Below are 23473 nucleotides of genomic sequence, written 5' to 3'. Positions count from 1 at the left end.
GTGGGAGTAATGATGGATGGTGGCTGTGGAGAAATGGTAAATGGTGGGCGTGTACTGTAGCCCTGGCTGGGCAGGGGGAGGTGATGTCAAGGGGGTGGGGTGAGTAGAACACTGGTCTTTGCCTTAGGGGGGTGGGTTTGTGTATAAAACTGGGCGGGAACGTTATACACATAAAACACTGGTCTTTTCCCTAGGGGGGCGGGTTTGTGTATCCCGCTGGGCGGGAACATTATATACACAGGGGATGAGTGTAGAGCAGAAATATTTTATGTTGGAGTGTAACTGAAATTGTGCATGGTACTCACGGACATAAAGCAGCCCATACACGTCCCGATGCTTGCGTGCGTAGCAGGGATCACATTGCATTGCATGTACATACGTTGTGCATGCAATGCGATGCAATTTGACGAAACCTAAAGTACAAAAAGTATGTGCAAGCACATACTTTTTGTATTGTGCGATGAGGTGCGCGGGAGCGCGCACCTCAAAGCACACATCGGCTCAGCACCCTTAGCAGCGTGTATGGGCAGCTTAAGACCACCGGGAGTGATAAAACGAGTTGTGCAACATCTGTGTGCGACTGACAGGCATAGCCAGCTGTGCGAGCACCCGCGACTCTTCCTTACGCCATGTTCAGTTTTGCATCATCTGTGACTTTTTACATGTGCAAAACCAATTCCTGTGAGGTTAAAATCGTGCGCGGTGAACGTGGATTCGCTGCGCCTGCGGCGGGACTGAGACACTAAATGTAAACCGTATTCCTAGTTTGGGTGTAACGGATTTGTTGCTCAGGCGTCAGAACAATGCATTGAGGCACAGGGAAGAGATAAATCACAAATGGTTTATTAATTTGTGAAAGCTCAGGACACAGTGTTATCATACAAACCATCATGCACATAAAACGCCGGCATGTCCCTCTGCTAAACAGGTGAAGAATTGGGAAGAGATGAATACCCAGACCCAGACGTTCTAATCTACTATTACCCTATTATTATTATAATGTGCTTCAGTTCCTGGGGTGTAAGAGCGGACACCTCGGCTGGTGGTAAATGCTCTGTTCTCTAGAACCATTATAAGAAATCACAGTTCATGCTGGACTCTCAGTCACTGTACCGGTATGTACTAGCATAGTCCAAATTCAGAAATATTAAAGCCTCATTTTCACACGAGCAATCACATGGAACTAACAAGGCTTTTTACAGTACACACCGGATGGAGCATAAAGAGCGCAAATAATGTGTTACAAAGATAATAGGAGTCACTGAGGAGTTCCCTGATCACATGGATGTACGAAGAGGACAATGGGACGTCACTGGGATCCGTATATTCCATCTCTTATAGATCACTGGTGACATCACTACTGAATATATAACTACATTATCTACTGTAGGGTGTGTATAATTCCTTCTTATACATATATCACTGATGACATCACTACTCACTGATTATATACAAACATTATCTACTGTAGAGCGTGTATAATTCCTTCATATATATATATTCTTATATATATCACTGATGACATCACTTCTCACTGATTATACACACACACACGCATTATCTACAGCGGGGCATGTGTAATTCCTTCTCATATATAAGTTATATCACTGATGACATCACTTCTCACTGATTATATACACACACATTATCTACAGCGGGGCATGTGTAATTCCTTCTCATATATAAGTTATATCACTGATGACATCACTACTCAATAATTACTTACAAAAATGATCTACAGTAGGGCGTGCTAATTCCTTCTCGTATATAAGTTATATCACTGATGACATCACTGCTTAAGAATTATACACACACATTATCTACAGCAGGGCCTGCACAATTCAGTCTCACATATATCACTGATGACTTCACTACTCGCTAATTATATACACACTTTATCTTCAGGAGGGTGTGTGTACAGTAATTTGTTTTCATTTAGAGGTTATATTACAGATGACATCACTACTAATTTATTATATACACATTTACAGTGCGGCGTGCATAATTCCGGTCACTGATGACATCACTACTCACTGATTATACACACACACACTCATTACCTACAGTAGGGCGTGCATAATTCCTTCTCATTCAATAGTTATATCACTGATGACATCACTACTCACTGATTATACACACACATTACCTACTGTAGGCGTGTGTAGTTCCTTCTCATTCATTAGTTATATCACTGATGACATCACTACTCACTGATTATACACACACATTACCTACTGTAGGGCGTGCGTAATTCCTTCTCATATATTAGTTATATCACTGATGACATCACTACTCACTGATTATACACACACACACTTATCTATAGCAGGGCGTGCATAATTCCTTCTCATTCATTAGTTATATCACTGATGACATCACTACTCACTGATTATACACACACACATTACCTAATTAAGGGCGTGCGTAATTCCTTCTCATTCATTAGTTATATCACTGATGACATCGCTACTCACTGATTATACACACACACACACACACACACACACATTAGCTACTGTAGGGTGTGCATAATTCCTTCTCATATATTAGTTATATCACTGATGACATCACTACTCACTGATTATACACACACATTATCTACAGCAGCTTGAGCATAATTCCATCTCATATATAGTATGATATCACAGAACACATACAGTAACATATACACACATGATCTACTGTTGATAATGCACACAAATGATAGATCCTTATTCCGCCTTAGAACACTATCGTTTGGCACGTGCAGTTCTGTAAAGTGTATTATATACAAAGCTTCATGATTGTAGCCTTGTTCTGTGCTTATCGGACACTTTTCCTTAGAGTGTTGCATAATTGGATTGCCTTTAAAAAGAAGTTCTCAGGATACAACTGTATGGGCGGCCGTCTCGCACTCAAAAGCGAACAAAAGAATGCTGCATGATTCTATAAACACATGGCTTAAAAGCACAGACAGAACCCGAAAGCTAAAGCTTAGTAAAAGCTGCAGGAAGGTCTGTCGATGGAAATAAAGCCATCAGAAAGTTGCTTCCCCATTAAACTGCAGTGTTTAAGTTCTTAGTAAGCGATGAGGAGCTCCCGTTAGATTGAGGTAGGTTATTTGATGAAAACCTGGGGGCTGCATAAACTCATTCCGCTAAATTACATCCTCAACACTAGCTATAAAAAAAAAAACACCTCATAGCATTATATTAATATTTCCAGATAACCAATAGCAACAGACACCTAATTACATAGTTTATAAAAAATTAAAAAAAGTGACCGTCCGGATTTCAGGACATAACACTAGTATAGGACTAATAAATGGGTCGGGCACCCACACATCTGGAATCCTATGGTTCAGATCGATGGCATCACAGTGAGAAATGAATGGAGGATGTGCTAATAACGCCACAGGATCATGGGAAATGTCTCAGGTTTGCTAAAGTTCTGTGGGTTTCTGGACAAGTTTCACCGCTCTGGGGAGGTTTAAACGATTCCCTTTTCTTCAGTGGGAAGAGACGCCGGGTCCAGTCCGAGCTGCTTCATCTGCACAGCCATGTCAAAGAGGTAATCATAGCACTCGCACCTGCGGAGTCAGGAGAACAAGGAGACCGTTATTATAACAAGGAGAGAGAGACATCGTAATGAGGAGACAGGATATATTCGGCTACATCTGTCACTCAATGTGTGAGTGTGTCTATAACGCTGGGTGGAGTCATAGGCTAATAGCCTATCAGAGCTCTGACTCCGCCCACACACACTCACATATTGACAGAGAACCAGCCCAAAGTGCCAGACACCCTCTGTCTCCTCATGCTGTCAGGCAAAGACACTGCTACTCCACAGCCACCAGGTAAGCACACACCATCCCACCCTGCGATTCGTGGCACCCCCCTCCCACGATTCGCGCCCCCCCCCCCGCGACCCCCCTCCCGCGATTCGCACCCCCCATCCTGCGATTAGCGGCACCCCCCGCGATTAGTGGCCCCCCCTCCCGCTATTCGCGACCCCCCTCCCGCAATTCACGGCACGATTTGCGGACCCCCGCGACCCCGCTCACGCATTTCACGTACCCCAGTGAGAATGGGGGATCCTTTAACGCCACAAGCAGGTGCAGCCCCTAGGTGGGAAATCTGGCCCTGGCTGCCGCGCTGCAGGTTCCCCCACTGCCAGAAGTGTCCCCACGGTCCTCTGCACCAGCGCCACAACTTTAACAATGTCTTGCCCACATACCACTATTATACAGCCTCCTGCTCTCATGCACGCTCACTCCCTCCCAGTTGGAGGAGATGCTCACCCACTGCTGGGAGCTGCATACTGTCCCCCACCCTCCTCCAGTTCTAGGGATGCCCATCGACCATCAATGATTTCAAATCATCGATGGTTTATGGCCGATGTTGAATACTTTTGCCATCGATGTGGGAGGACCAGATGTTTTCCCTACATCGATGGCAAAGGAGATTTTTTTATGGTGCCGGGACACGAAGCATAGCTCCGCCCCCCCCCCCCCCCCCCCACACCCGACAGTCCCGCCACCGAGTTCTGATTTGTCCCACGGCCTATTCAGTAAGATATAATGGATGACCATCGATAGCTACAACAATTATAGTTATCCAAGTAAGATTTTACTACTATCGATGGCGTCTGTACCAATGCCCATCCCTACTCTGCAACAGGCAAAAACCTGTACTACCCCTCATGCCCACACACCTCTATCACTGCCCTGCCTCCCGTTCTCCTGCCCCGTAACTTCCGCCAGTGGGGACCCGCTCACCCTGTGTTGCCCACATTCCCCTATCATGCTTTACCACCCAGCCTCCTGCTCTCATGCACCCTAACTCCCACCCAGTAGGAGGAGACACTGACTCAGGGGCCACCATCCTGTACTCCTGTGCTCCCATGCTGGACCCTCACCTACTGCAGAAGCTGCACAGTGTCCCCCACCCTCCTCTTTAGTCCTCCTTATGGCCACACACCCCTATCACTACCCAGCCTCCTCTTTTCCTGTGTCGTGACCTCCGCCAGTGGGGAGCCGCTGACTCAAAAACACCCTACTATACTATTGCACACACGCACGCACACACACACACACACACACACACACACACCCACCTAAACAACATGCACACACAGCCCCCCCCCACCCCACAAAATGTCACTGTACCCTCCACACTATCAATGTACATCTTACTCTGTAACCGCTTTTTAATTAAACAAAACAATACACACCCCCTTCCACATCATATGCTCTCTATTTAACACATTTCACCTATAACTCAAGTTGCAATACAGGGCATCTTACATACAATTCTAACCATCTTTCTCATATACAAATGTTCACAAATTAAGGGGGCGCAGCCCCTTACGACGGTGTGAAGAGCGCCCGTAGGGTGCGATGAATCACCTAGTTATTATAACAAGCAGACATGAGAGTCACAGCACAATATACATATGTAAGCAACAGTTGCATCAACAGAAATAAATGGAGGTTATCCAATGCTCTATAAAGCGTAGAACCAGCACTGGTGCTATTAGGGGCTGTTTATACAGAACAGGTATTTAGCAGCTGTATTGCTTTAATAAGGGGTAAGTGTTGGGGAAACTAATGCATAAATGGGGAGAGCCAATGTCAGGATTATGAGACGTTGTACGTGAGCCGCTACAGCCACTGTCACTTCCCTGTGGCACAGAGAGACCTCCATATCCTTCCCTACAGCAGGGGCGGCACAGGGAGTTGTCCCTCTCTTCCCGTAAGGCAAAGGAGGCACAGGAAGCCGAGTGTAATATCTCCTAATAGGCTGAGTGTTTTACCATTTCCAGACAATTGGGCATCTGGGGGAAGACAATGTACCAGCCAATCACCTCCTGGGGGAAGACAATGTACCAGCCAGTCACCTCCTGGGGGAAGACAAAGTACCAGCCAGTCACCTCCTGGGGGAAGACAAAGTACCAGCCAGTCTCCTCCTGGGGGAAGACAAAGTACCAGCCAGTCTCCTCCTGGGGGAAGACAAAGTACCAGCCAGTCTCCTCCTGGGGGAAGACAAAGTACCAGCCAGTCTCCTCCTGGGGGAAGACAAAGTACCAGCCAGTCTCCTCCTGGGGGAAGACAAAGTACCAGCCAGTCACCTCCTGGGGAAGACAAAGTACCAGCCAGTCTCCTCCTGGGGGAAGACAAGTACCAGCCAATCACCTCCTGGGGGAAGACAAAGTACCAGCCAATCACCTCCTGGGGGAAGACAAAGTACCAGCCAGTCTCCTCCTGGGGAAGACAAAGTACCAGCCAATCACCTCCTGGGGGAAGACAAAATACCAGCCAATTACCTCCTGCGGGAAGACAAGTACCAGCCAATCACCTCCTGGGGAAGACAAGTACTAGTCAATCACCTCCAAACGTATTTTGAACACAGCCTGTAACATGACAGGAAGTGAGTGGTTAACACTTAAGCTCTCTAAAACGTTTGGTACATCTCCCCAAAAGTCCTAACAAACAGTCAGTAAAATCACTTATTTTGCAGCCAATTTCTTAATTTTCCTCCAGACATTTTACAACCAAGACCAGTAAACTGTCATACATAGTCTTTGCTTTCTCCCACGTGTCTCCCCAGACGTAGACCCCGTGGCGACGAACCAGCACCGCACAGGAGTCCGGATATTCTGTCATTGCCCTCGCCATAGAATCTTCAGGTCTTTTCCTCAGGGGTATTTTCTACAATAGGGACCACCAACATATCATCGTATCTGCCAAATAAGTCAAACACACATGTTACTATCATATGGGTTCAGTAATCTTTGTAGAACCAGTGACGGGAAGAGGAGAGGGTTGGGGGGTACCTGTAATATCCCCCAGTAGTGCACTTCTTAATTCCTTTGATCATTTCTTGGTGTGTGATCCGGAATTCCTTCCCATGGAAGAGAAGAGTGACGAGAACGGCGGATTTGGAGTGAGTGTGGATCACCGACCCCGCTCCTGGAAGTACAAAGCAATGACACGGTAGCTGGAATACAAGCTCCCCGGTTTCAAGCTTATGCAGCAGAAACTGTACTTGTGGATCATCTAGTACATGCTTTACGGTAATAACAATGAAGGCTATGGAGATATCTAGAGGGGAGAGGCGCCGGGGCCTACCGACAGATTGCGGCACACAATGTATCAGCCTAGAATATTTGAGCGATGCAGCTTCTAGATTTAAAGTAACAATTTCCTTAGAACAAATTGCCACCTTAAGTCCGGCAGCTACATCGCCAAAATCCCGCCATTGCCTAATGGCTATTTTATTTGTCCTGCTGTGGGGCAACCGGAAGGAGCGTGCGAGTAATATTTAATTATACATAAATTCAGCAAAACAATCAATTGGAGCAACAACTTATATAACTGTATAATAGAGTACACCGATGCCGTGAGGCTGCACACGGTCGCCGTACCTCTCATGGTGTAGGCGTTCATAAATAAAGGGGTGCACTGGCTCTTCTTCAGATTCTTATAAGGTGGGGGGCAGCTGATGTCTCGCTCATCAATATCGCAGATAAACAGGTCATCCGGCTGCAGAAAAACAAGAGATTTAGGATTGTATCATTGTAGCTTGCAAACAGTCTGGTTTAAATTATTAATTGTAAATTTATTTATTTTTTAATTAAAAAATTGTCTACATTTAACGATGTAAAACGATACAGACTGGGCGACTATGCCCAGCGTGTATGGACAGCAATGATCGCGTTCATCGCTGGGGGGGAAAGCCGCTCAGAGCATACACACTGAGCGGCTTTCCACCTGCTCGGTGCCGACGGAGGGGGGAGGGTGGCGTTGCATAGTGCAGAGCTATGCAAAGCCGTCCTCAAAGCCGCTCATCTGCTTGTATTACCAGCAGATGAACGGCTTTCCTGGCAATGATGCGGGAGTGCACAGCAGCGCTCATTGCTCATCGCCGGGCCATACACACTGGGCGGCTTCGAGCTGAAAGCCGCTCAAACAGGCTGTTTTAAGAGACTTTCAGCTCAAAGTCGCCCAGTATGTATGGGCCTTTAATGTTCTTATTTTAAAGTGGCTCACCATCGGATCTGCTATTAGTGCTAGGGCTGTTGAGCCTGACTAGACGTTGGACTTGAAAGGGTTAAAGAAATATTAAATGCGCTTATAAAGCGTAACACGTTAATAATCTGTAAATATATGGAGAAGGCACAAATTTATTTATAATCTATAGGACAGAAACCATTGTATTTTGCTTCTAAAGGTGCCTACACAATGGGGAATTTTGAAACAATGATCAGATATGATCGCAGTACAAATTTGTTCTCAAAATGGGCAAAAAAAACCATGTTCACTGCAGGTGGGGCAGATGTAACATGTGCAGAGAGAGTTAAATTTGGGTGGGGTGCGTTGAAACTGAAATCTAAATTGCAGTGTAAAAATAATGCAGCCAGTATTTACCCTGCACAGAAACAAAATAACTCTCTCTGCACAAGTTACATCTGCGGTGATGTCGGCTGCCAAGCCCCCCCCCCCCCCCGCGTCACCGCCTCATTACCATGAGAACACCAGCATTCTCATGGGAACGCCCATATGGTGATGGAGCTGGCCCCCCGCCCTTCTCCGCCCCCCCCCCCCAAGTTCGCACGCACCCTACGTCTGCACATACGCAGAAACACGCCTGTGCAGACGCACATCGGTCATCCGTGCAGACCGAATGAACATGAATAACCCCCCAAAAGTTCAAGCTTTCAGAAGGCTCGTGTCCCAACCCAAATCTATAGTGCAGTGTAGGAATACAGCTGTCCGGCATGTGTGGGCTACATGCACCAGCAGCCATTATTTACCCTGCATACAAACACAATAACTGCATTTTGCTCCCTTGCTGCGCAGGGTGTGTTCCAAATACAGAGTTACTTGTTTTTTGCTTTGATTCCAACTTAGAATCAGCCCCTTAAGCGATAATTAACTGTCCCTGTACTGTTGGTAACTGGGACAGAGTGTTGGGAAAAGGACACTGCCTTGCAGTCAAGGATTTTTTCTCTGCCGCTTACTCCTGCTCACAGACTGAGATGACGTCTGATAACAATATAAAGTACGTGGATAATCCAAACAGAAAGCATCTACGTGAAGATCTATCGCTGGGAGCCGCGTGAACTTGTCACTATATATTACCCTTTCCAAGGTCATCAGCCAGTCACAAACCACCTTTCCATCACGGCACATATATTTATATCCGTCCTCTAATTTATGTCCTACAGACATCAGATGCAAACACGGAAAGAGAAAGTATTCCTATTTGGGTACACTTGCTGGACGGCTGCTTAAAGATTTACCATATCCTACAGGGCGTCAGTTACATATAAAGAACAAAATGTAACTTATTAGTTCACGTGTGAAAAAAGCTGAAGACCAGCGGGATATAGGGTGTGATGTGCAAATTTAAAAAAAAAAAAAAAAAAACTGGAAATGTGAAAAAAAGTGTGTGTTAGAAAATAAAAAAAATGTGTGCGCTGTGTACAACAGGTTCTAATCTGTCCTAGATGTTTCATTGTTAGTTTATTTGTAGTGATGACATTCCTCACAGATAGATGATAAAGTGAGTGTTTCTATATTAAACAGTATAATCCACAGTGGACAATATAATAATATAAAACACTCACTTTTTCATATGTTCAGTTATTTGTTACATCTGCCCCACCTGCAGTGCAGCCCTAAATCCCATCCCTTCCCAGTAACATAGTAGTTTCTCACTGGGTGAAGAACAGATTAGGGAGGAAGGTGACTGCTGGGGTCCCGGGTAGGGATGACCATAGATTAAAAAAATCGCAAAACACATATTTACGAACATTTAAATAGATATAGGGCGGTATTCAATCCTGTCCGGTCCTGTTCTCGGCCTGCTCAACTGCATCACGGCAGGCAGGATTCAATAACCCGCCTGCCGAGTGTCGAAAAGGGTGCGTGGCCGCGAGACAATTCACGGCCGTTCTCGGCAAAACTAGCCCGATTGCTTTTAAAGTCTGGCTTGCTTTGCCGAGATGCCTGTCGGGAAAGAAAGTATTGAATAGGCGCTCGCCGCTATTCCCCCGTCGGAAATAGTGGCGGCGAATTGAATACCTCCATAATCTGTTAGTAAATGGGTGTTTTAGCTCTGGAAGCCTAACATTGATTAAAATCAATCAAAAACTACCTTTAGTGGCAGGTGGGGAGTGTGACTGAGGCGGTGTACCTGCCCAACCCTAACACAGGTTTCCTAAGTGCTACTCCTAACCGGTAACCACATATGGCAGTGCATCAGTGGGAATGTATGGGGAGCGTCTAACCCAGCCCTGGACAACCTGTGGCTCTCCAGCTGCTCTGAAACTACAAGTCCCAGTAAGCCCAGCCACATATTTACTGTTAAAACTGTGGCATGCTGGGATGTGTAGTTTCACAACTGCTTGGGAGTCACATGTTGGCAAGGTCTGATCTATCCAGTTACTCCAGGAGCTGAGCAGAGTTTTCCTACCTGAATTCGTTCTTTCTGGACTCCAGATGGGGCGATGTAAATTTCATCCCTGCGCACACAGTCAGCAAGGACATCCAGAGAATGAGACATCAAAGACAACAAGAGTCAGAAATAATGGAGACCATGGTTACACAAATACAATGGAAGATTGGTGTCATTTATGTTATGGTAGAGATATGGGGGGAAATTTACTAAGATGATTTAGTAGAAAAAAAATTTCCTACGAAAATACAAATTTTTTGGGTGTATTCGTATTTTTGGTATTTACTATGCCAAAAATACAAATATTCGTATTCATATTGATGGGACATTCGTATTTGTATTTACAAATACGAATGTCTACACCATCGATAGAATACGACAGGAATCACCATTCAAAAGAATGGTGGTTCCTGATTTACTAAGCAGCCGTATTGAAAATACGGATGCTAATTGGCGTGAAACAGCCACGAATATACACCTTATTTTCCTGTCGTATTTGGCTTTAGCCTGCACGGATCAGTTAGATCCGTGCAGGGTTTAGTGTAAAAAAATAAATAAATGAAAAAAATCAGCGTGGGGTCCCCTCTACAGCTGTAACCAGCACCAGGCTGAAAGAGCCGGGGCCGGTAATAAAAAAAATCAGGGAACCCGACAAATAGGGGTTCCCCGATTTTTTACAACCAGCCCAAGGCTCCAGGTCCGGTTCCCAAAATACGGGGGACAAAATGACTAGGGGTACCCCGTATTTTAAAAACCAGCCCCAGGCCAAACCAGCCAGCAGGGTAATGACACTTATTATATAAGTTCCCGCGACCAAAACATCACCCTACTGACCAGTCAGCCTGGCCAGGGGCCCTGGGGGAGTGGGGACCCCCCCCCCCCAATAAAGGGGTCTCCCCCCTCCAGGACTTACTTGACCAGGCTGAAGCCTGGTGCTGTCCCCGGTGGCCCTGTGCGGTGGCCACCGGGCTGATTGAAGTGTAAAAAAAAGATGAAAAACTATTGTTTAAAACTGTGGAACTATGAGTCTTGCATTTATCTCTTGTTAAGGCTTAATACATCTGTGAATCATTGATTTAGGAGTTGTCCACTTTGGAATAACACAACGTGTCTATGTCCTACCCCCTATTTGTCTTTTGGGGGGGGCTCCCCACTCTGAGATGTACAGGTAATAGAGCGGTCATTAACAGCCACATTCTGAGATTATGCTGGAACTGGGGCATGTTTTTGTGCAGGCCCTCATCGATGCATAGAGTGTTGATAAGAACCCTCCAGATCACAAATCCCTCAGGAAGTCTCACTGATGAAACGCACATCAATCAGAACTCACACAGCTGAGAACATCCCTACACTGTTCCCTTACTCATCTACAAACCAAAGCATGGACAACTAGGAGACAGCCTTTTGGCGGTGCGTGTTCCAAAGCTGCCAGCAAGATCTTAGTGTGTCACGGCTCTAGGATGCCTACTGAAGGTACAAATAGACCAGAGATTACATAAGAACATCTGGTACTTGTGAGTTATCTGGGCTGCCGATTTTTTGATTGTATGCCTTAAGTTAAGGCATACAATCAGATGCGATGCGATGCGATATCGCATCGCATCGCATGCGATCATCGGATGCGATGACCCGATTTTTCCATAGGAATCAAAGTATAAAATGGACTGAGTCCATTTTAACATGGAATTCAATGGGAAAAAGGGGTCCTTTTCATACCCCTACTATCCAAGTGGGCATGGAGTTGGATATAAACCTGTGGCGAGCGTAGCGAGCCACCGAGCCCGAAGCGTGGCGAGCGAAGCGAGCCCCGCGAGGGGCCGGTATTCTGTGTACGCTCGCCACGCTTCGGGCTCGGTGGCTCGCTACGCTCGCCACAGGTTTATATCCAACTCCATGCCCACTTGGATAGTAGGGGTATGAAAAGGACCCCTTTTTCCCATTGAATTCCATGTTAAAATGGACTCAGTCCATTTTAACATTGATTCCTATGGAAAAAATCGGGTCATCGCATCGCATCCGATGGTCGCATGCGATGCGATGTGCCCGATCCGACCCGATTTAGAAATCGGCAGCCCGGATAACTCACAAGTACCGAACATCTAACCAGCATAAACCCATACACATAGACCATCTCACACCGCACTTCCCAAACATCATATCATACTTTTTCCACTCACTAATAACCAGTGAATGGAACCTCCATTGCAGTGACTTTAACCCTATATTTCCTGCAAACCCATTTAGTGAATGATACATCTCTCCAACCGAGACACAACCCCAAACAGATGTGAACAAAGTATTCACAGGAAGAACAACAAATACAGCTTTTATCACACCACCTACATTATTCTTATTGACTTATATAGCGCTGGCTTATGCACTTTACAAACGGACTATGAACAGAGCAGCAGACTAGTAAATTAGTTAAAGAAGGATGCTCCACAGTCCACTACCCCATCTCCAACCCCCATGGTGGCGGAAACCACCTGTGACAAGGACTCTCTTGTGAAACGTGCAAAACGCATGGGTTGACGCACTTCTAGGCCTCACTGCACAAGGGGGTTAATGTACACCCTGCGTTGAAGCAAGATGTACATTAACCCCAAATACCAATCTGGGATCGCTTATGGATACACAACAGCTGACAACTCACCCGCATTTTATGCTGACGCCGCCTCCGGTCCCCGTCACCCATCCTAAATTATAGAACTGCCGACACAGCTCCGGGATCAGGTTTCTGGGGTGTCCTTTGTCCTAGAAAAGAAAGGTGGGCACAGAAGAGACATCAGCACCCAATACCCAGCAATGACATGCCATGCAGTGCCCTGCCCCCCCCCCCCCATACCTTGGCATTGTCAGTCTGGTTGCAGTTGTCCCCATTGCAGTAATACATGTCTGAGGTAACTGTGCTGTTCTGAGGGTGTATTGCTGAGGTATTGCTGTGCTATAGGGCTGTATACTGTGCAGAATGGCAGCCACACAGGAGGAAGAGCCAGGGGCTGATAATGACAGGGAACAGCACAGCCAGCAGCACACTGATGACATGAAAGTGGAAATACAACTCACCAACATCACTTGGCTATCAGTCTCCTCTCCACCGGCCATTTCTTCGTAGGCTCCTCCGTTCTCTTACACTGGAAACTGGTCTTCGAGAAAATGGAGACAAGCTAGAGAATGATAGTCCGGGACCGGAGACAGATGTTATATAAAGTTATATGTACGGTACATTGTCCCTAGTGTTGTGTTTTGATGTAGTTTTATACCCTTTATGCGATTATAGGTTCATAATAATCTATAAAATCCTCTCTGCAGCAAGTTATCTCCGTTTGTTTGGCCTCTCTCCTGGGCCGCTCCCTGACAGGCAGTGTGAGGGTCGGCCGCTGGTGGGGGCCTGAGGTGCTGCAGGAAGATGGCGGCCTCCTTGAGACTCGGCTGTCAATGGATCGCTAGGTCACTGGTGGCGACGGTGGCTCTCCGGGGTCAGGACAGCGGGCTGAGACTGCTGCACACGGCTGGGAGGCGATGGGGTGAGCGGGATGATGGGTGCTGTAGTCCTGTCCCCTGTACCCTGGCTGGCAGGGAGTGCTGGTATGGGCACCTCAGTCTTGCTGGGTACTACCCCCCTTCCCGGGGGTATCTAACTGCCCCATACCCATTCCCTCCCATGGGCCTCTCTGTTCTCCCTGTCTGACCACTTTTATTGTGTCTGTGTTCACTCCTTAAAGTCTCACCCCCCTGATACGGTGTCCCCTGGTGTCACCTCCCTTATATTGTGTTGTCCGCCCCCGCGCCCACAGTGTCACCTCCATTATAGGATTTGTCCCCCCACTGACCTGGTGTCGCCTCTATTATACAGTGCCCCACCCCCTCCCTGGTGTCACCTCGCTTATAAGGTCTCATCCACCCCCTGGTGTCTCCCCACCTTCTCTAGTGTTGCCTCCATTATACAGCCGCCCCCCCCCCCCCCCCTGTATCACTTCCATACGCCAATTACTTTTATGCTGGTAGCTGAAGATAAATATGAGAAGAAGGGTTGGTATTGCATGTTTCTGGTGACCATGGCAATGTAAGTGCACCTGTCCAGCACTGTGGTTACCGCTACTGTGGGTGTGTAGTTTGTATGTTATTTCTTTTGAACAGTGGTGGCTGAGGTTAATCGCCAACTAGCTGATACCAACTGATACAAGTCCCTCCGATATGATCCTCCCTCTGGGTATAGGAAGGAACTTGATAGTTTATTAGCAATGGGTGTAACTAATGGATGGTTGCATGACGTGTGATTATTTTTTTATTTATTTTTTCATCACAAGTTCATCCTGTCACCCCATTGCTATACATCCTACCAAAAGTACAAGTCCCTCCTTAGACCACTGGGGAGACCACTAATTTCCTCCACAGGATCTCTGTCAGAATCCATCCCAATATTTAGTTATTTACTTATTATTTATTACCAGTTTCTTATATAGCGCATACATATTCCGCAGCACTTTGCAGAGAATATTTGAACACTCACATCAGTCCCTGCCCCAGTGGAGTTTACAATCTATATTCCCTACCACATGTAAACACACACACAGACATTCTAGGGTTCATTTTGTTGGAAGGCAATTGACCTACCATTATATTTTTGGAATGTGGGAGGAAACCGGAGAACCCGGAGTAAATCCGTGCAAGTACAGGGAGAATATACAAACTCTGCACAGAGCCATGGTGGGAATGGAACCCATGATCTCAGTGGTGTGAGGCAGTAATGCTAACCATTACACCATCCATACTGACCCGATATGTCAACTTTTTTCTGCAAGCCATTATATTGAGTATAGATACAATTCTTAAGGATACAACAGATTTTTTAAATTGTATCAAATCCTTAGACACTGTGCTTTCTAACTAGTCTATACATCATTAGCCATGAAGCAGGACTAGAGGCCATAAGGAAAGTCATCACATCTAATCCAAAATACAAGGGTCCCCCTGTCGAATTTCTACTGTTAATGATTCATTTTATTTTACACAAAAATTATTTTTCATTTGAAAATTCCTTTTATTTACATTTACAGGGCACATGGCTATGGGCTCAAACATGGCCCCGGCCTATGCCAATTTATTTATGTATTATTATGAAACTTCGTTTATTTGGAATAACAGATTATTTTCGTCCTTTATATCATCATATATTTATATTTTTTGTTGTTGGGACAGGGGGCCCCGAGTTGTTGACTTCATTTATGAATCATTGAATAAATTGCCAGGCACCATTAGGTTCTTGCATGTAGGCAGTCCCACCAGCATTACTTTTTTTAGATGTTACTGTTGAAGTGTTACATAGCAGGTTTCATACATATATTTACAAGAAACCGACTGATGCTAATTCAGTCCTGTTGGCTGAGAGTCTCCACCCATTGCCTCTTAAACAAGGTCTTCTGTACGCCCAACTTTTACAGGTGGTACGGAACAATTTACTGCAAGCGTTGTGTGATATGGGTAATGACGTTATTCAGAGAGGCTACAGCAAATCAGAAGTTGAGACCATTCAAAAATGTCTATCTCTGGAGAGGGAGAGACCCTTCTGCATAAAATCGAAAGAGACAAAAACATGAATGGGATGATCTTACCATCTACTGTATATATTCTATTTCATCCACCAGACTAAGGGACCTTTTTCTTAAGCATTGGCATCTTTTAGAATCTGATCCCATCATGTCCCAATATTGTAAAGCAAAAACTTTTTTTTTTAAATGCAGTAGCAATGTGAAGGACTTGGTTACTTTTTCCGATATTAGCCCAGTGCCTAATCATACGACTTGGTTGAATCTTAAAAATGGGGCTTTCAGATGCAGTGGATGTATTAATTGCCAACATTTATTGGTTGGTGAATCTTCTGTACATCCTAAAACCATACATAAATACAAGCTCCGACAGCAGATGACCTGCAAAAGCAAGTATGTAGTTTACGTAATTACATGCCCGTGTCCATTATTATACATCGGAAAGACTATTAGGAAGAATGTATCGGGATGCTTCGCTCTTCCATCAAATAACATACTGTCCCTGTAAACTGGGACACTGATGGATTGCACCAGTTCTGTGGCTGCTGACCTCATACCTAATTTTTATCAGCCACAGAACCTGTGTAATTCACTTTAGTATATATTCAGTGAATGCTATTCCTGTATTTCCTGAGTTACATTGATTCAGACTCTTCAAATTCTTGTGGCGAAGTGGAAATTGCAATAATATATCTTTTAAAAAAAACGTGTTTTGTTCTTTAGGGTCATTTAGACTTGATCACACACTTCTGATCGCAGGCTGGGTGAGTATCTGTAGACTGAGTATGGTTCGTCATGGTACGTATGCGTGAGGCCATCCTGCCATCAAATTTTGCTATTTTTTTTATTTTTATCACTGGCCGTATGCAAGTTGATTGAACGGAAACCAGTGGTTACGGGTGATACCCGGCTATTTTCTGAGAATGTAAGGGAAATCGCAGGCATGCTCAGGTCTTTGAGTGGAAGGCAAGTGATGGCTGCTCCGGCCCTCATCCGACTGCTTCTAATGCAGCCACCAAGTAAGTCCTGGGCTACGCACAGACTGCACATGCTGGGGAATCATTACATGGTGAGCGGCTGTTATCTGGAAGTCATGTGATGTCAGCTCCGCCCCGATCAGCCTGATTTTATCACAGCTGCTGAGTAAGTCCTGGGCTACGCACAGACTGCACACGCTGGGGAATCATTACATGGTGAGCGGCTGTTATCTGGGAGTGTCAGGGAATACGCAGGCGTGGCCAGGTGTGTGAGGGGAATCATGTGATGTCCGCTCCGGCCCTCACCCGACTGCTTCTAATGCAGCCACCAAGTGAGTCCTGGGCTACGCACAGACTGGGAACTCATTCCGTTGTGAACGATTTGCAGCTAATCCCCGATCCATCTGATTTTCATAAAGGCGTGCTAACTAATTTGCATGCTTGCATAGGGTGGAATTTTGCTTTGTCTGGGCCCCTGTACACCTGATCGCAGGGTTCTGCAAATTAGCAGCGTAGCGATCAGATCTGAATAACGCCTGTTGAGACTAAATCAGGGATACATCTATGGATTGCAAGAGCTCCAGGTGGTTTGTTAATGGAGGAGGCTCTATAGATGTATGTTAAAGCTGAATACAGATGTATCCATCCTCATCTAGCCCTTTAATAGGATTAAGTGAGTAATAGGATTACTCTGCAAATCCCGTACTGTATTGTTCTATGTATTTTATTGCAGCTGAGAACAAATAGGCCTTGGTGAGCCATGGCTCACCATGGCTATCCAGAGATGGCTAGATGTGGATGGCTCCATCTGTACATTGTTTCCCAATTATGAATGACCTCTTAATTTTTTGTCATAACCTATACAACCTTTTCAGGTATTAATGATCTTTCTACTGTGAGTCAGTTCCCTTGGCTTTGTAATTATTTCTGGTTGCAATAAAGGTTTTAATCCAGAAATTTAATATAAAAAAAAATTATGATCTGGCCAGCGGCCTATCCGGGCGCTAATGAAGGATTGCCTACTGTGGTGCCCCTAGGCACGTGTCTAGTGGGAAATCCACCACTGGCTAAACCCATTCTGTTTGGGCACAACAAGCATGATGATTAAAGGGCGTCCCGAATAATTAAATGCTCAGACAACCATTCATCATCCTGTCAGGACGTATGCAGTCCTTGCTGTAGCTTATCATTCGCTCAAGTCTCCTTTCTCTTCCTCTGCAGAATTGTTCTTCCCTCTTGTTTTATAATTGCTGTCACCTAGGCTGAATCCATCCACATCAAAGGGGGATTGTAGCAATTCTGATACAGCCTGTGTGGCAGCAGTTGGGAATCGGTGCTCAGTGGTGCATAATGATAGAGCGATTGTGGTGAGACAACGGTACAGCAGCGGTGTTATATGGTAGCCATAACATATCCGTTTATTGTAAAAGTACATATAAAGGCTCTCATACACCAGGGGTGCATTGAACAATCCACGGTTTCCTTGAAGGTCGCATCGGGGATCGGAGATATTAAACATGCATAAAAATCCTGATTGCAGGATCCTGGCGGGGATAGATGAATCGGGATTTAAAAAAAAAAAGCTTAATTTCCCCGATCTGCCGATGTATCGACGCTCATCGATGGCCACCGATCGGCGCACCTGGTTATCATATTGTAGCTTCCAGCGGGATGGTAAATCGCTCCCACTGCTGTATGGGCCCGTTTACAGTTGTGGTCATATGTGTGTTCCTGGTTATGCTTCGGAGTCTGGTCACGGTACGATGTACGTGGGATTCAGATTTTCTCTGCATTTTCTGGCTAATTCTGACTTTGTCTGTAGTTGGGAATATAGGTTGTAAGATACAATAAGGATCGATGTGAATGGCTATGTACTGTTAAAGTTGTGTAATATCATTGGCTACAAATTTACAAATAACCCCCCCCCCCCCCCCCAAATAAATGAGTCTTGTCGACTTTTTGACATGTCAACATTTTAAATGTTGGCATTTTGGCCTGATGCATGTTGGCGTTTTGAACCTGTCGGTATTGTGACTGTTGACCAATGGTTGGTGGTATTTTTATTGTCTGTAATATGACTGCGTTCCCGCTGGAGAACATTTGTATTCTGTTTTTTTTTTTTTTTTTTAAGTTGATTAATAAATAAAACGTTAACCCCAAAGAAAACAATCAAGTCTTTTGGATGTAATTTATCTATGTTAAATAGTGTTCATTCTAGCATCCGCTATCTTTGAAAATCCATGCAGTTCCTCTTCCATGCCTGTTGTGCCGCTGTCTGCTATGGTGTTTCTAGCACAGGTCTGGTTTGCATATCAGTGCTGATTTACAGACCACACTGTGCTAGAAGCACTACAGCATACAGTGACACCCCAGGCAGGGAAGAGGAACTGCATAGATTTTCAAAGATAGCGGGTGCTAGAATGAACACTATTAAAATAAGTTGGACTTGCTGGGTCCTCTGTTGCTTCAGTTGTCAAAGCCCCTCCTTGTCGGAATTAAAGTTCTGGGGGGAGGAGCTCTGACAACCTAAACAAGTCCCCTCTGAATAGGAAAGATCTCCCCTTGGTGCATATAAATAACAGTAATTCCATTGTTAGTGTTAGCTGCTTGGCTTATGCCGAGTACCCCCTCATTTCTCCTAGTGTTCCTATACCCCAAGATCTGTATTAGTACTGGGCACAAATCTTTCATTAGATGTAAACTGCTCTCCTGCTTGGAAGCTGAGAGAACCATAGTTCATGGTAGACTGGAGCCACGGACTGACCGTTACTGAAGAAAGCTTTATCGGCAATGATTGCTTTGATATTTGCATGCCATTAAATAGGCCTCTGTCAGAAGCGTCTCCCTGAGCTTTGCGTCAATCTGCATTATAGTGCGCGCTCTATAGATCTTTAATGCACATAAATAAATAAATGGAAATTGCTTATTTTCTGTCTGGTGTTTGTCGGTTGATTGTTGCAGGTTTTCTTATTGAGGTGACAAGTAATCCTCCTCCTCCTGCATAAGGCTGCCTACAATTACTGTATGTTTTCAGGTATTAATGTAGGTAAATCATTTCAGTATTGTTATAGGACAGTAAAGGACTGATGTCAGCGTTTTGTACATACCTAATGATTTTTTTTTGCCTCTGGCGCTCAAGACTACATACCCTTATAGAGGGGAAATGGTGGAGGAAGACGGTGTGCAAGCAATGGGCCTCATTCAGCATGGATCGGGTATGCTTCTCTGCTGTGAATCTTAGCAATGCAATTGTAGGAAACGGTGCATACCCTCTCCCTGCCTGTGTACTACCCCTCCCCCCTCTCCCTGCCTGTGTACTACCCCCCCCCTCTCCCTTTCTGGGTACTACCCCCCCCCCCCTCCCTGCCTGCGTACTACCCCCCCCCTCTCCCTGCCTGCGTTTTACCCCCTCTCCCTACCTGCGTACTACCCCCCCTCTCCCTGCCTGCGTACTACCCCCCCCTCTCCCTGCGTACTACCCCCCCTCTCCCTGCCTGCGTACTACCCCCCCTCTCCCTGCGTACTACCCCCCCCCTCCCTGCCTGCGTACTACCCCCCCCTCTCCCTGCCTGCGTACTAGCCCCCCCTCTCCCTGCCTGCGTACTACCCCTCTCTCCCTGCCTGCTTACCACCCCCCCGCCTGCTTACCACCCACCCTCCCCCCCGGCCTGCATACCACCCCCCTCCCCCTGCCTGTGTACAACCCTCCTCCTTCCCCCCTGCTTACCACCGCCCCCCCCTGCCTGCGTACTACACCCCTCTCCCTGCCTGCATACCTTCCCCCTGCCTGCGTTACAACCCACCCACCCCCGCCCGCCTGCTTACCACCCACCCTCCCTCTGCCGGTGTACCACCCGCATCCCCATTGCCTGCATACCACCCCCACCTGCATAAACCCCCCCCCGCCTGCATACCATCCGCGATAGCTGGTGTGCGATTCAGCAACTGTTTCTAATTGACTGAGCACTTTGTTGCCCCTCCCACCAATTACTATAATTCGCTTTGGTTTTGTGGTCACAATATTTTTGATTTGCGTTCAGTCTGTCACATAGGAGATTTTTGTGTCATTTTTTTGTACGTCTAGTACCGGTATGTATTTGCATGTGATTTAGTTGTACCATACACGGTATGTGCAGTAATGCACGTGGGGCAAAATCAGGCTGCACTGCTAGGGGATGGGGAGATGTAACCAGTGCAGATAGGTTTAGATTTCGGAGAGGTGTCCTATTACTCTAAATTGCAGTGTAAATATAAAGTTGCCCAGAATTTGTGGGCTGCATGCAAAAGCAGCCAGTATTTATCCTGCATGCAAATAGAATATAAAATAAATATTCCCCCTCCCTCATATCTGCTCCTGCATAAATCTAAGGCATATGTTTCACGCTCTGCAAAATGCACGGAATGCATCCTTTGTTATTTTAATGTGCATCTTTAGTGTAAATGCATCATATACGCTGTTTTGCAGTTTGTCAACCTCCTATAACATTTGTAACCACTAGATGGCAGAAGCCGACCAGGTAATGTCAGTGGAATTCCGTTATCTGTGTTACCTTCTTGCTTCAGGGAACGTGATTTAATGAGGTCAGCCCTCAGTAGGTTGCTGGGATAGCGTAGTGTTGGGGAAATATTAAGGTGGTGAGAACAGCGGACTGTCAGCCGGCAGACCTTTCATCTGTGATACACAGCGGCCTGCGGTCCTCGGATTGGGGCAGGATGATGCCTGCACCAACGAATAACTGTTTTTATATTTATTATTCACAACAAAGTATTATGTATACTGTGTAGTGCTGAGCGCAGCGAGCCATGAGCGGGCATTGGGTGCTACGTTTCAGTGTCCATGTCGACATTTGGGACAAAAAAAAGTGAAAAACTCCATGTCAACCTTCCTGCATGTCGACCTAGTTGCGGTCTGTCCAATGATCCATACCTGAGAATAAATATGAGAGCGAGAGACCCTGCTAGTGAGACCTTACAATCTATAGGGGTAGTGAGTAAACCCCAAAACCTGCATGTGATAGGCTGCTGCTTGCAAACCCCAACGTGATTCCGATGGACGCTCTCTTTTTTTGCTTTGTGACAAATTGCTGCTGTCAGTCTAGTGACCGTCTCGCCGTCATCACGCTGGGTCCATACATACAAATCCTGTTACATATGAGCCAAAGATGCTGGGAACTAGGAGACGCGGTAGGCTTCAGAGAGAAATGACTTGTAAGGGCGCTGGCAGCTGGTGGCTGGTCTGTTTGAGCATACTAGGGTATTTTAGTGGCAGAGAGTGGGCACCATCTATTGTGCTATCGATGCTTTATGTCAGCACCAGAAATTTATCAATGGGCATCGCTGCTTGTGTGACACGGTGGGTAAGTGGCATGTCCGGAGGAGGGGGAATGTACCAATCAGGGAAGGGCACAGCCACTAAGTGGCAGAGCAACATGCCCTGTGCCCCCCAGGAAGAGAACATGATCATTAGGACAGTCATCTTGGCAGAACGTTAAAGGGTGCGATCCCGAAGATGAGTTTGAATTTGAAAAGGTCGATATGGAAAGCGGTAGACTTTTTTATTTTTTTTACCCACTTGTTCATCCTTTACCATCCTGGGGGGCATAGAGGGACCTTTTTACTGTCGACCTAGACCCTGTCGCTCTAGTGATCCGCTCCCGTAGAATCCGCAAGAGCCCTGTATCACTCAGGCAGACTATGGGGGGAGCTGATAACATTTTTTTTTTAAGTTATTGCAGCTCATAATTGTCCTGTACACTGTAGAATGTGGTTGCCAGGGGTAACCGCTCTTTCCCTTTAGAAGCGCCAGTAAATGGACCCACTTGGTCAGAAGATAAATGAGGTCTCGTGTATTATGTTTCCGCCGTCACAGTGGATGGAGCTCACCTGTGCTCAGTACAGGAATGCGTGCCGCGGCATCACTCGCTGCTCCTGCATCCAGCTGACATGTTCAGCCATTCATTCACTAGAACCTGCCAGGAGCAGCGTGAGCATTCTCCTCTCCGGCCTCCGGTGATGTGTCGTTCCTGCCTTACACGTGGGGCGCAGGTGCTGTCATTACATTACTGCATACCGGAGCCACATTGTGCTACTTTCTGACTTGGTAGCACAGTCGGTTACACATGTCAATTATAGGTGTATAATATAATGCACGGGGAACCCGATTCTCCATCCTTCCCAGGTGCTCAGAAGCCTTGGAGGTCTCCCACAAGCATTGCAGGTCTGAGGTCCTCCAGTGCTTTTGGCTGTAGTTTGTAGGTCACACCTATATTTGCATCTGTTCTAAATCTGGATCAGAATGAACGGGGGAACACCGGATTTACAGGTGTCCTAGTATTTCTGTTATTCTAAGTAGCAAGACTTCACGCCGTCTGCCCAAGTTACAGCTACGGATGACTCGAGGCCTCAGGGCTGTATTACCGTATCCATGCCCATCCTGGCTGCACTAGGTGTCCACCTAGTGCATGATCTTCTTATCCGGCGTACCAGAGACACAAGCCAATGGTAGTCC

The 23473-nt window shown here is 46.1% G+C and overlaps 2 protein-coding genes across 2 annotated transcripts in view; one reads left to right on the top strand and one right to left on the bottom strand.

Moving 5' to 3' along the window:
* Nucleotides 1-827: 827 nt before the first annotated feature.
* APIP (APAF1 interacting protein) lies at nucleotides 828-14050 on the bottom strand. Its single transcript, XM_083163892.1, is given in 8 exon segments — nucleotides 828-3568; nucleotides 6555-6665; nucleotides 6667-6720; nucleotides 6814-6949; nucleotides 7405-7522; nucleotides 10458-10506; nucleotides 13093-13193; nucleotides 13506-14050. Coding segments are annotated over 8 exon segments (708 nt in total). The 5' UTR covers nucleotides 13545-14050; the 3' UTR covers nucleotides 828-3468.
* PDHX (pyruvate dehydrogenase complex component X) overlaps nucleotides 13713-23473 on the top strand; it is a 57905-nt gene continuing 48144 nt past the window's right edge. The window contains exon 1 of the mRNA XM_083163891.1: nucleotides 13713-13966. Coding sequence (XP_083020017.1) covers nucleotides 13849-13966 — 118 coding nt within the window. The 5' untranslated portion in view covers nucleotides 13713-13848. The remainder of the gene's footprint in view (nucleotides 13967-23473) is intronic.

Source organism: Crinia signifera, chromosome 11 (genome assembly GCF_055691185.1).
Source record: "Crinia signifera chromosome 11, ASM5569118v1, whole genome shotgun sequence".
NCBI lineage: Eukaryota > Metazoa > Chordata > Amphibia > Anura > Myobatrachidae > Crinia > Crinia signifera.
The sequence above is the reverse complement of the archived record's forward strand: the minus strand, read 5'-3'. Positions and strand labels throughout refer to the sequence as shown.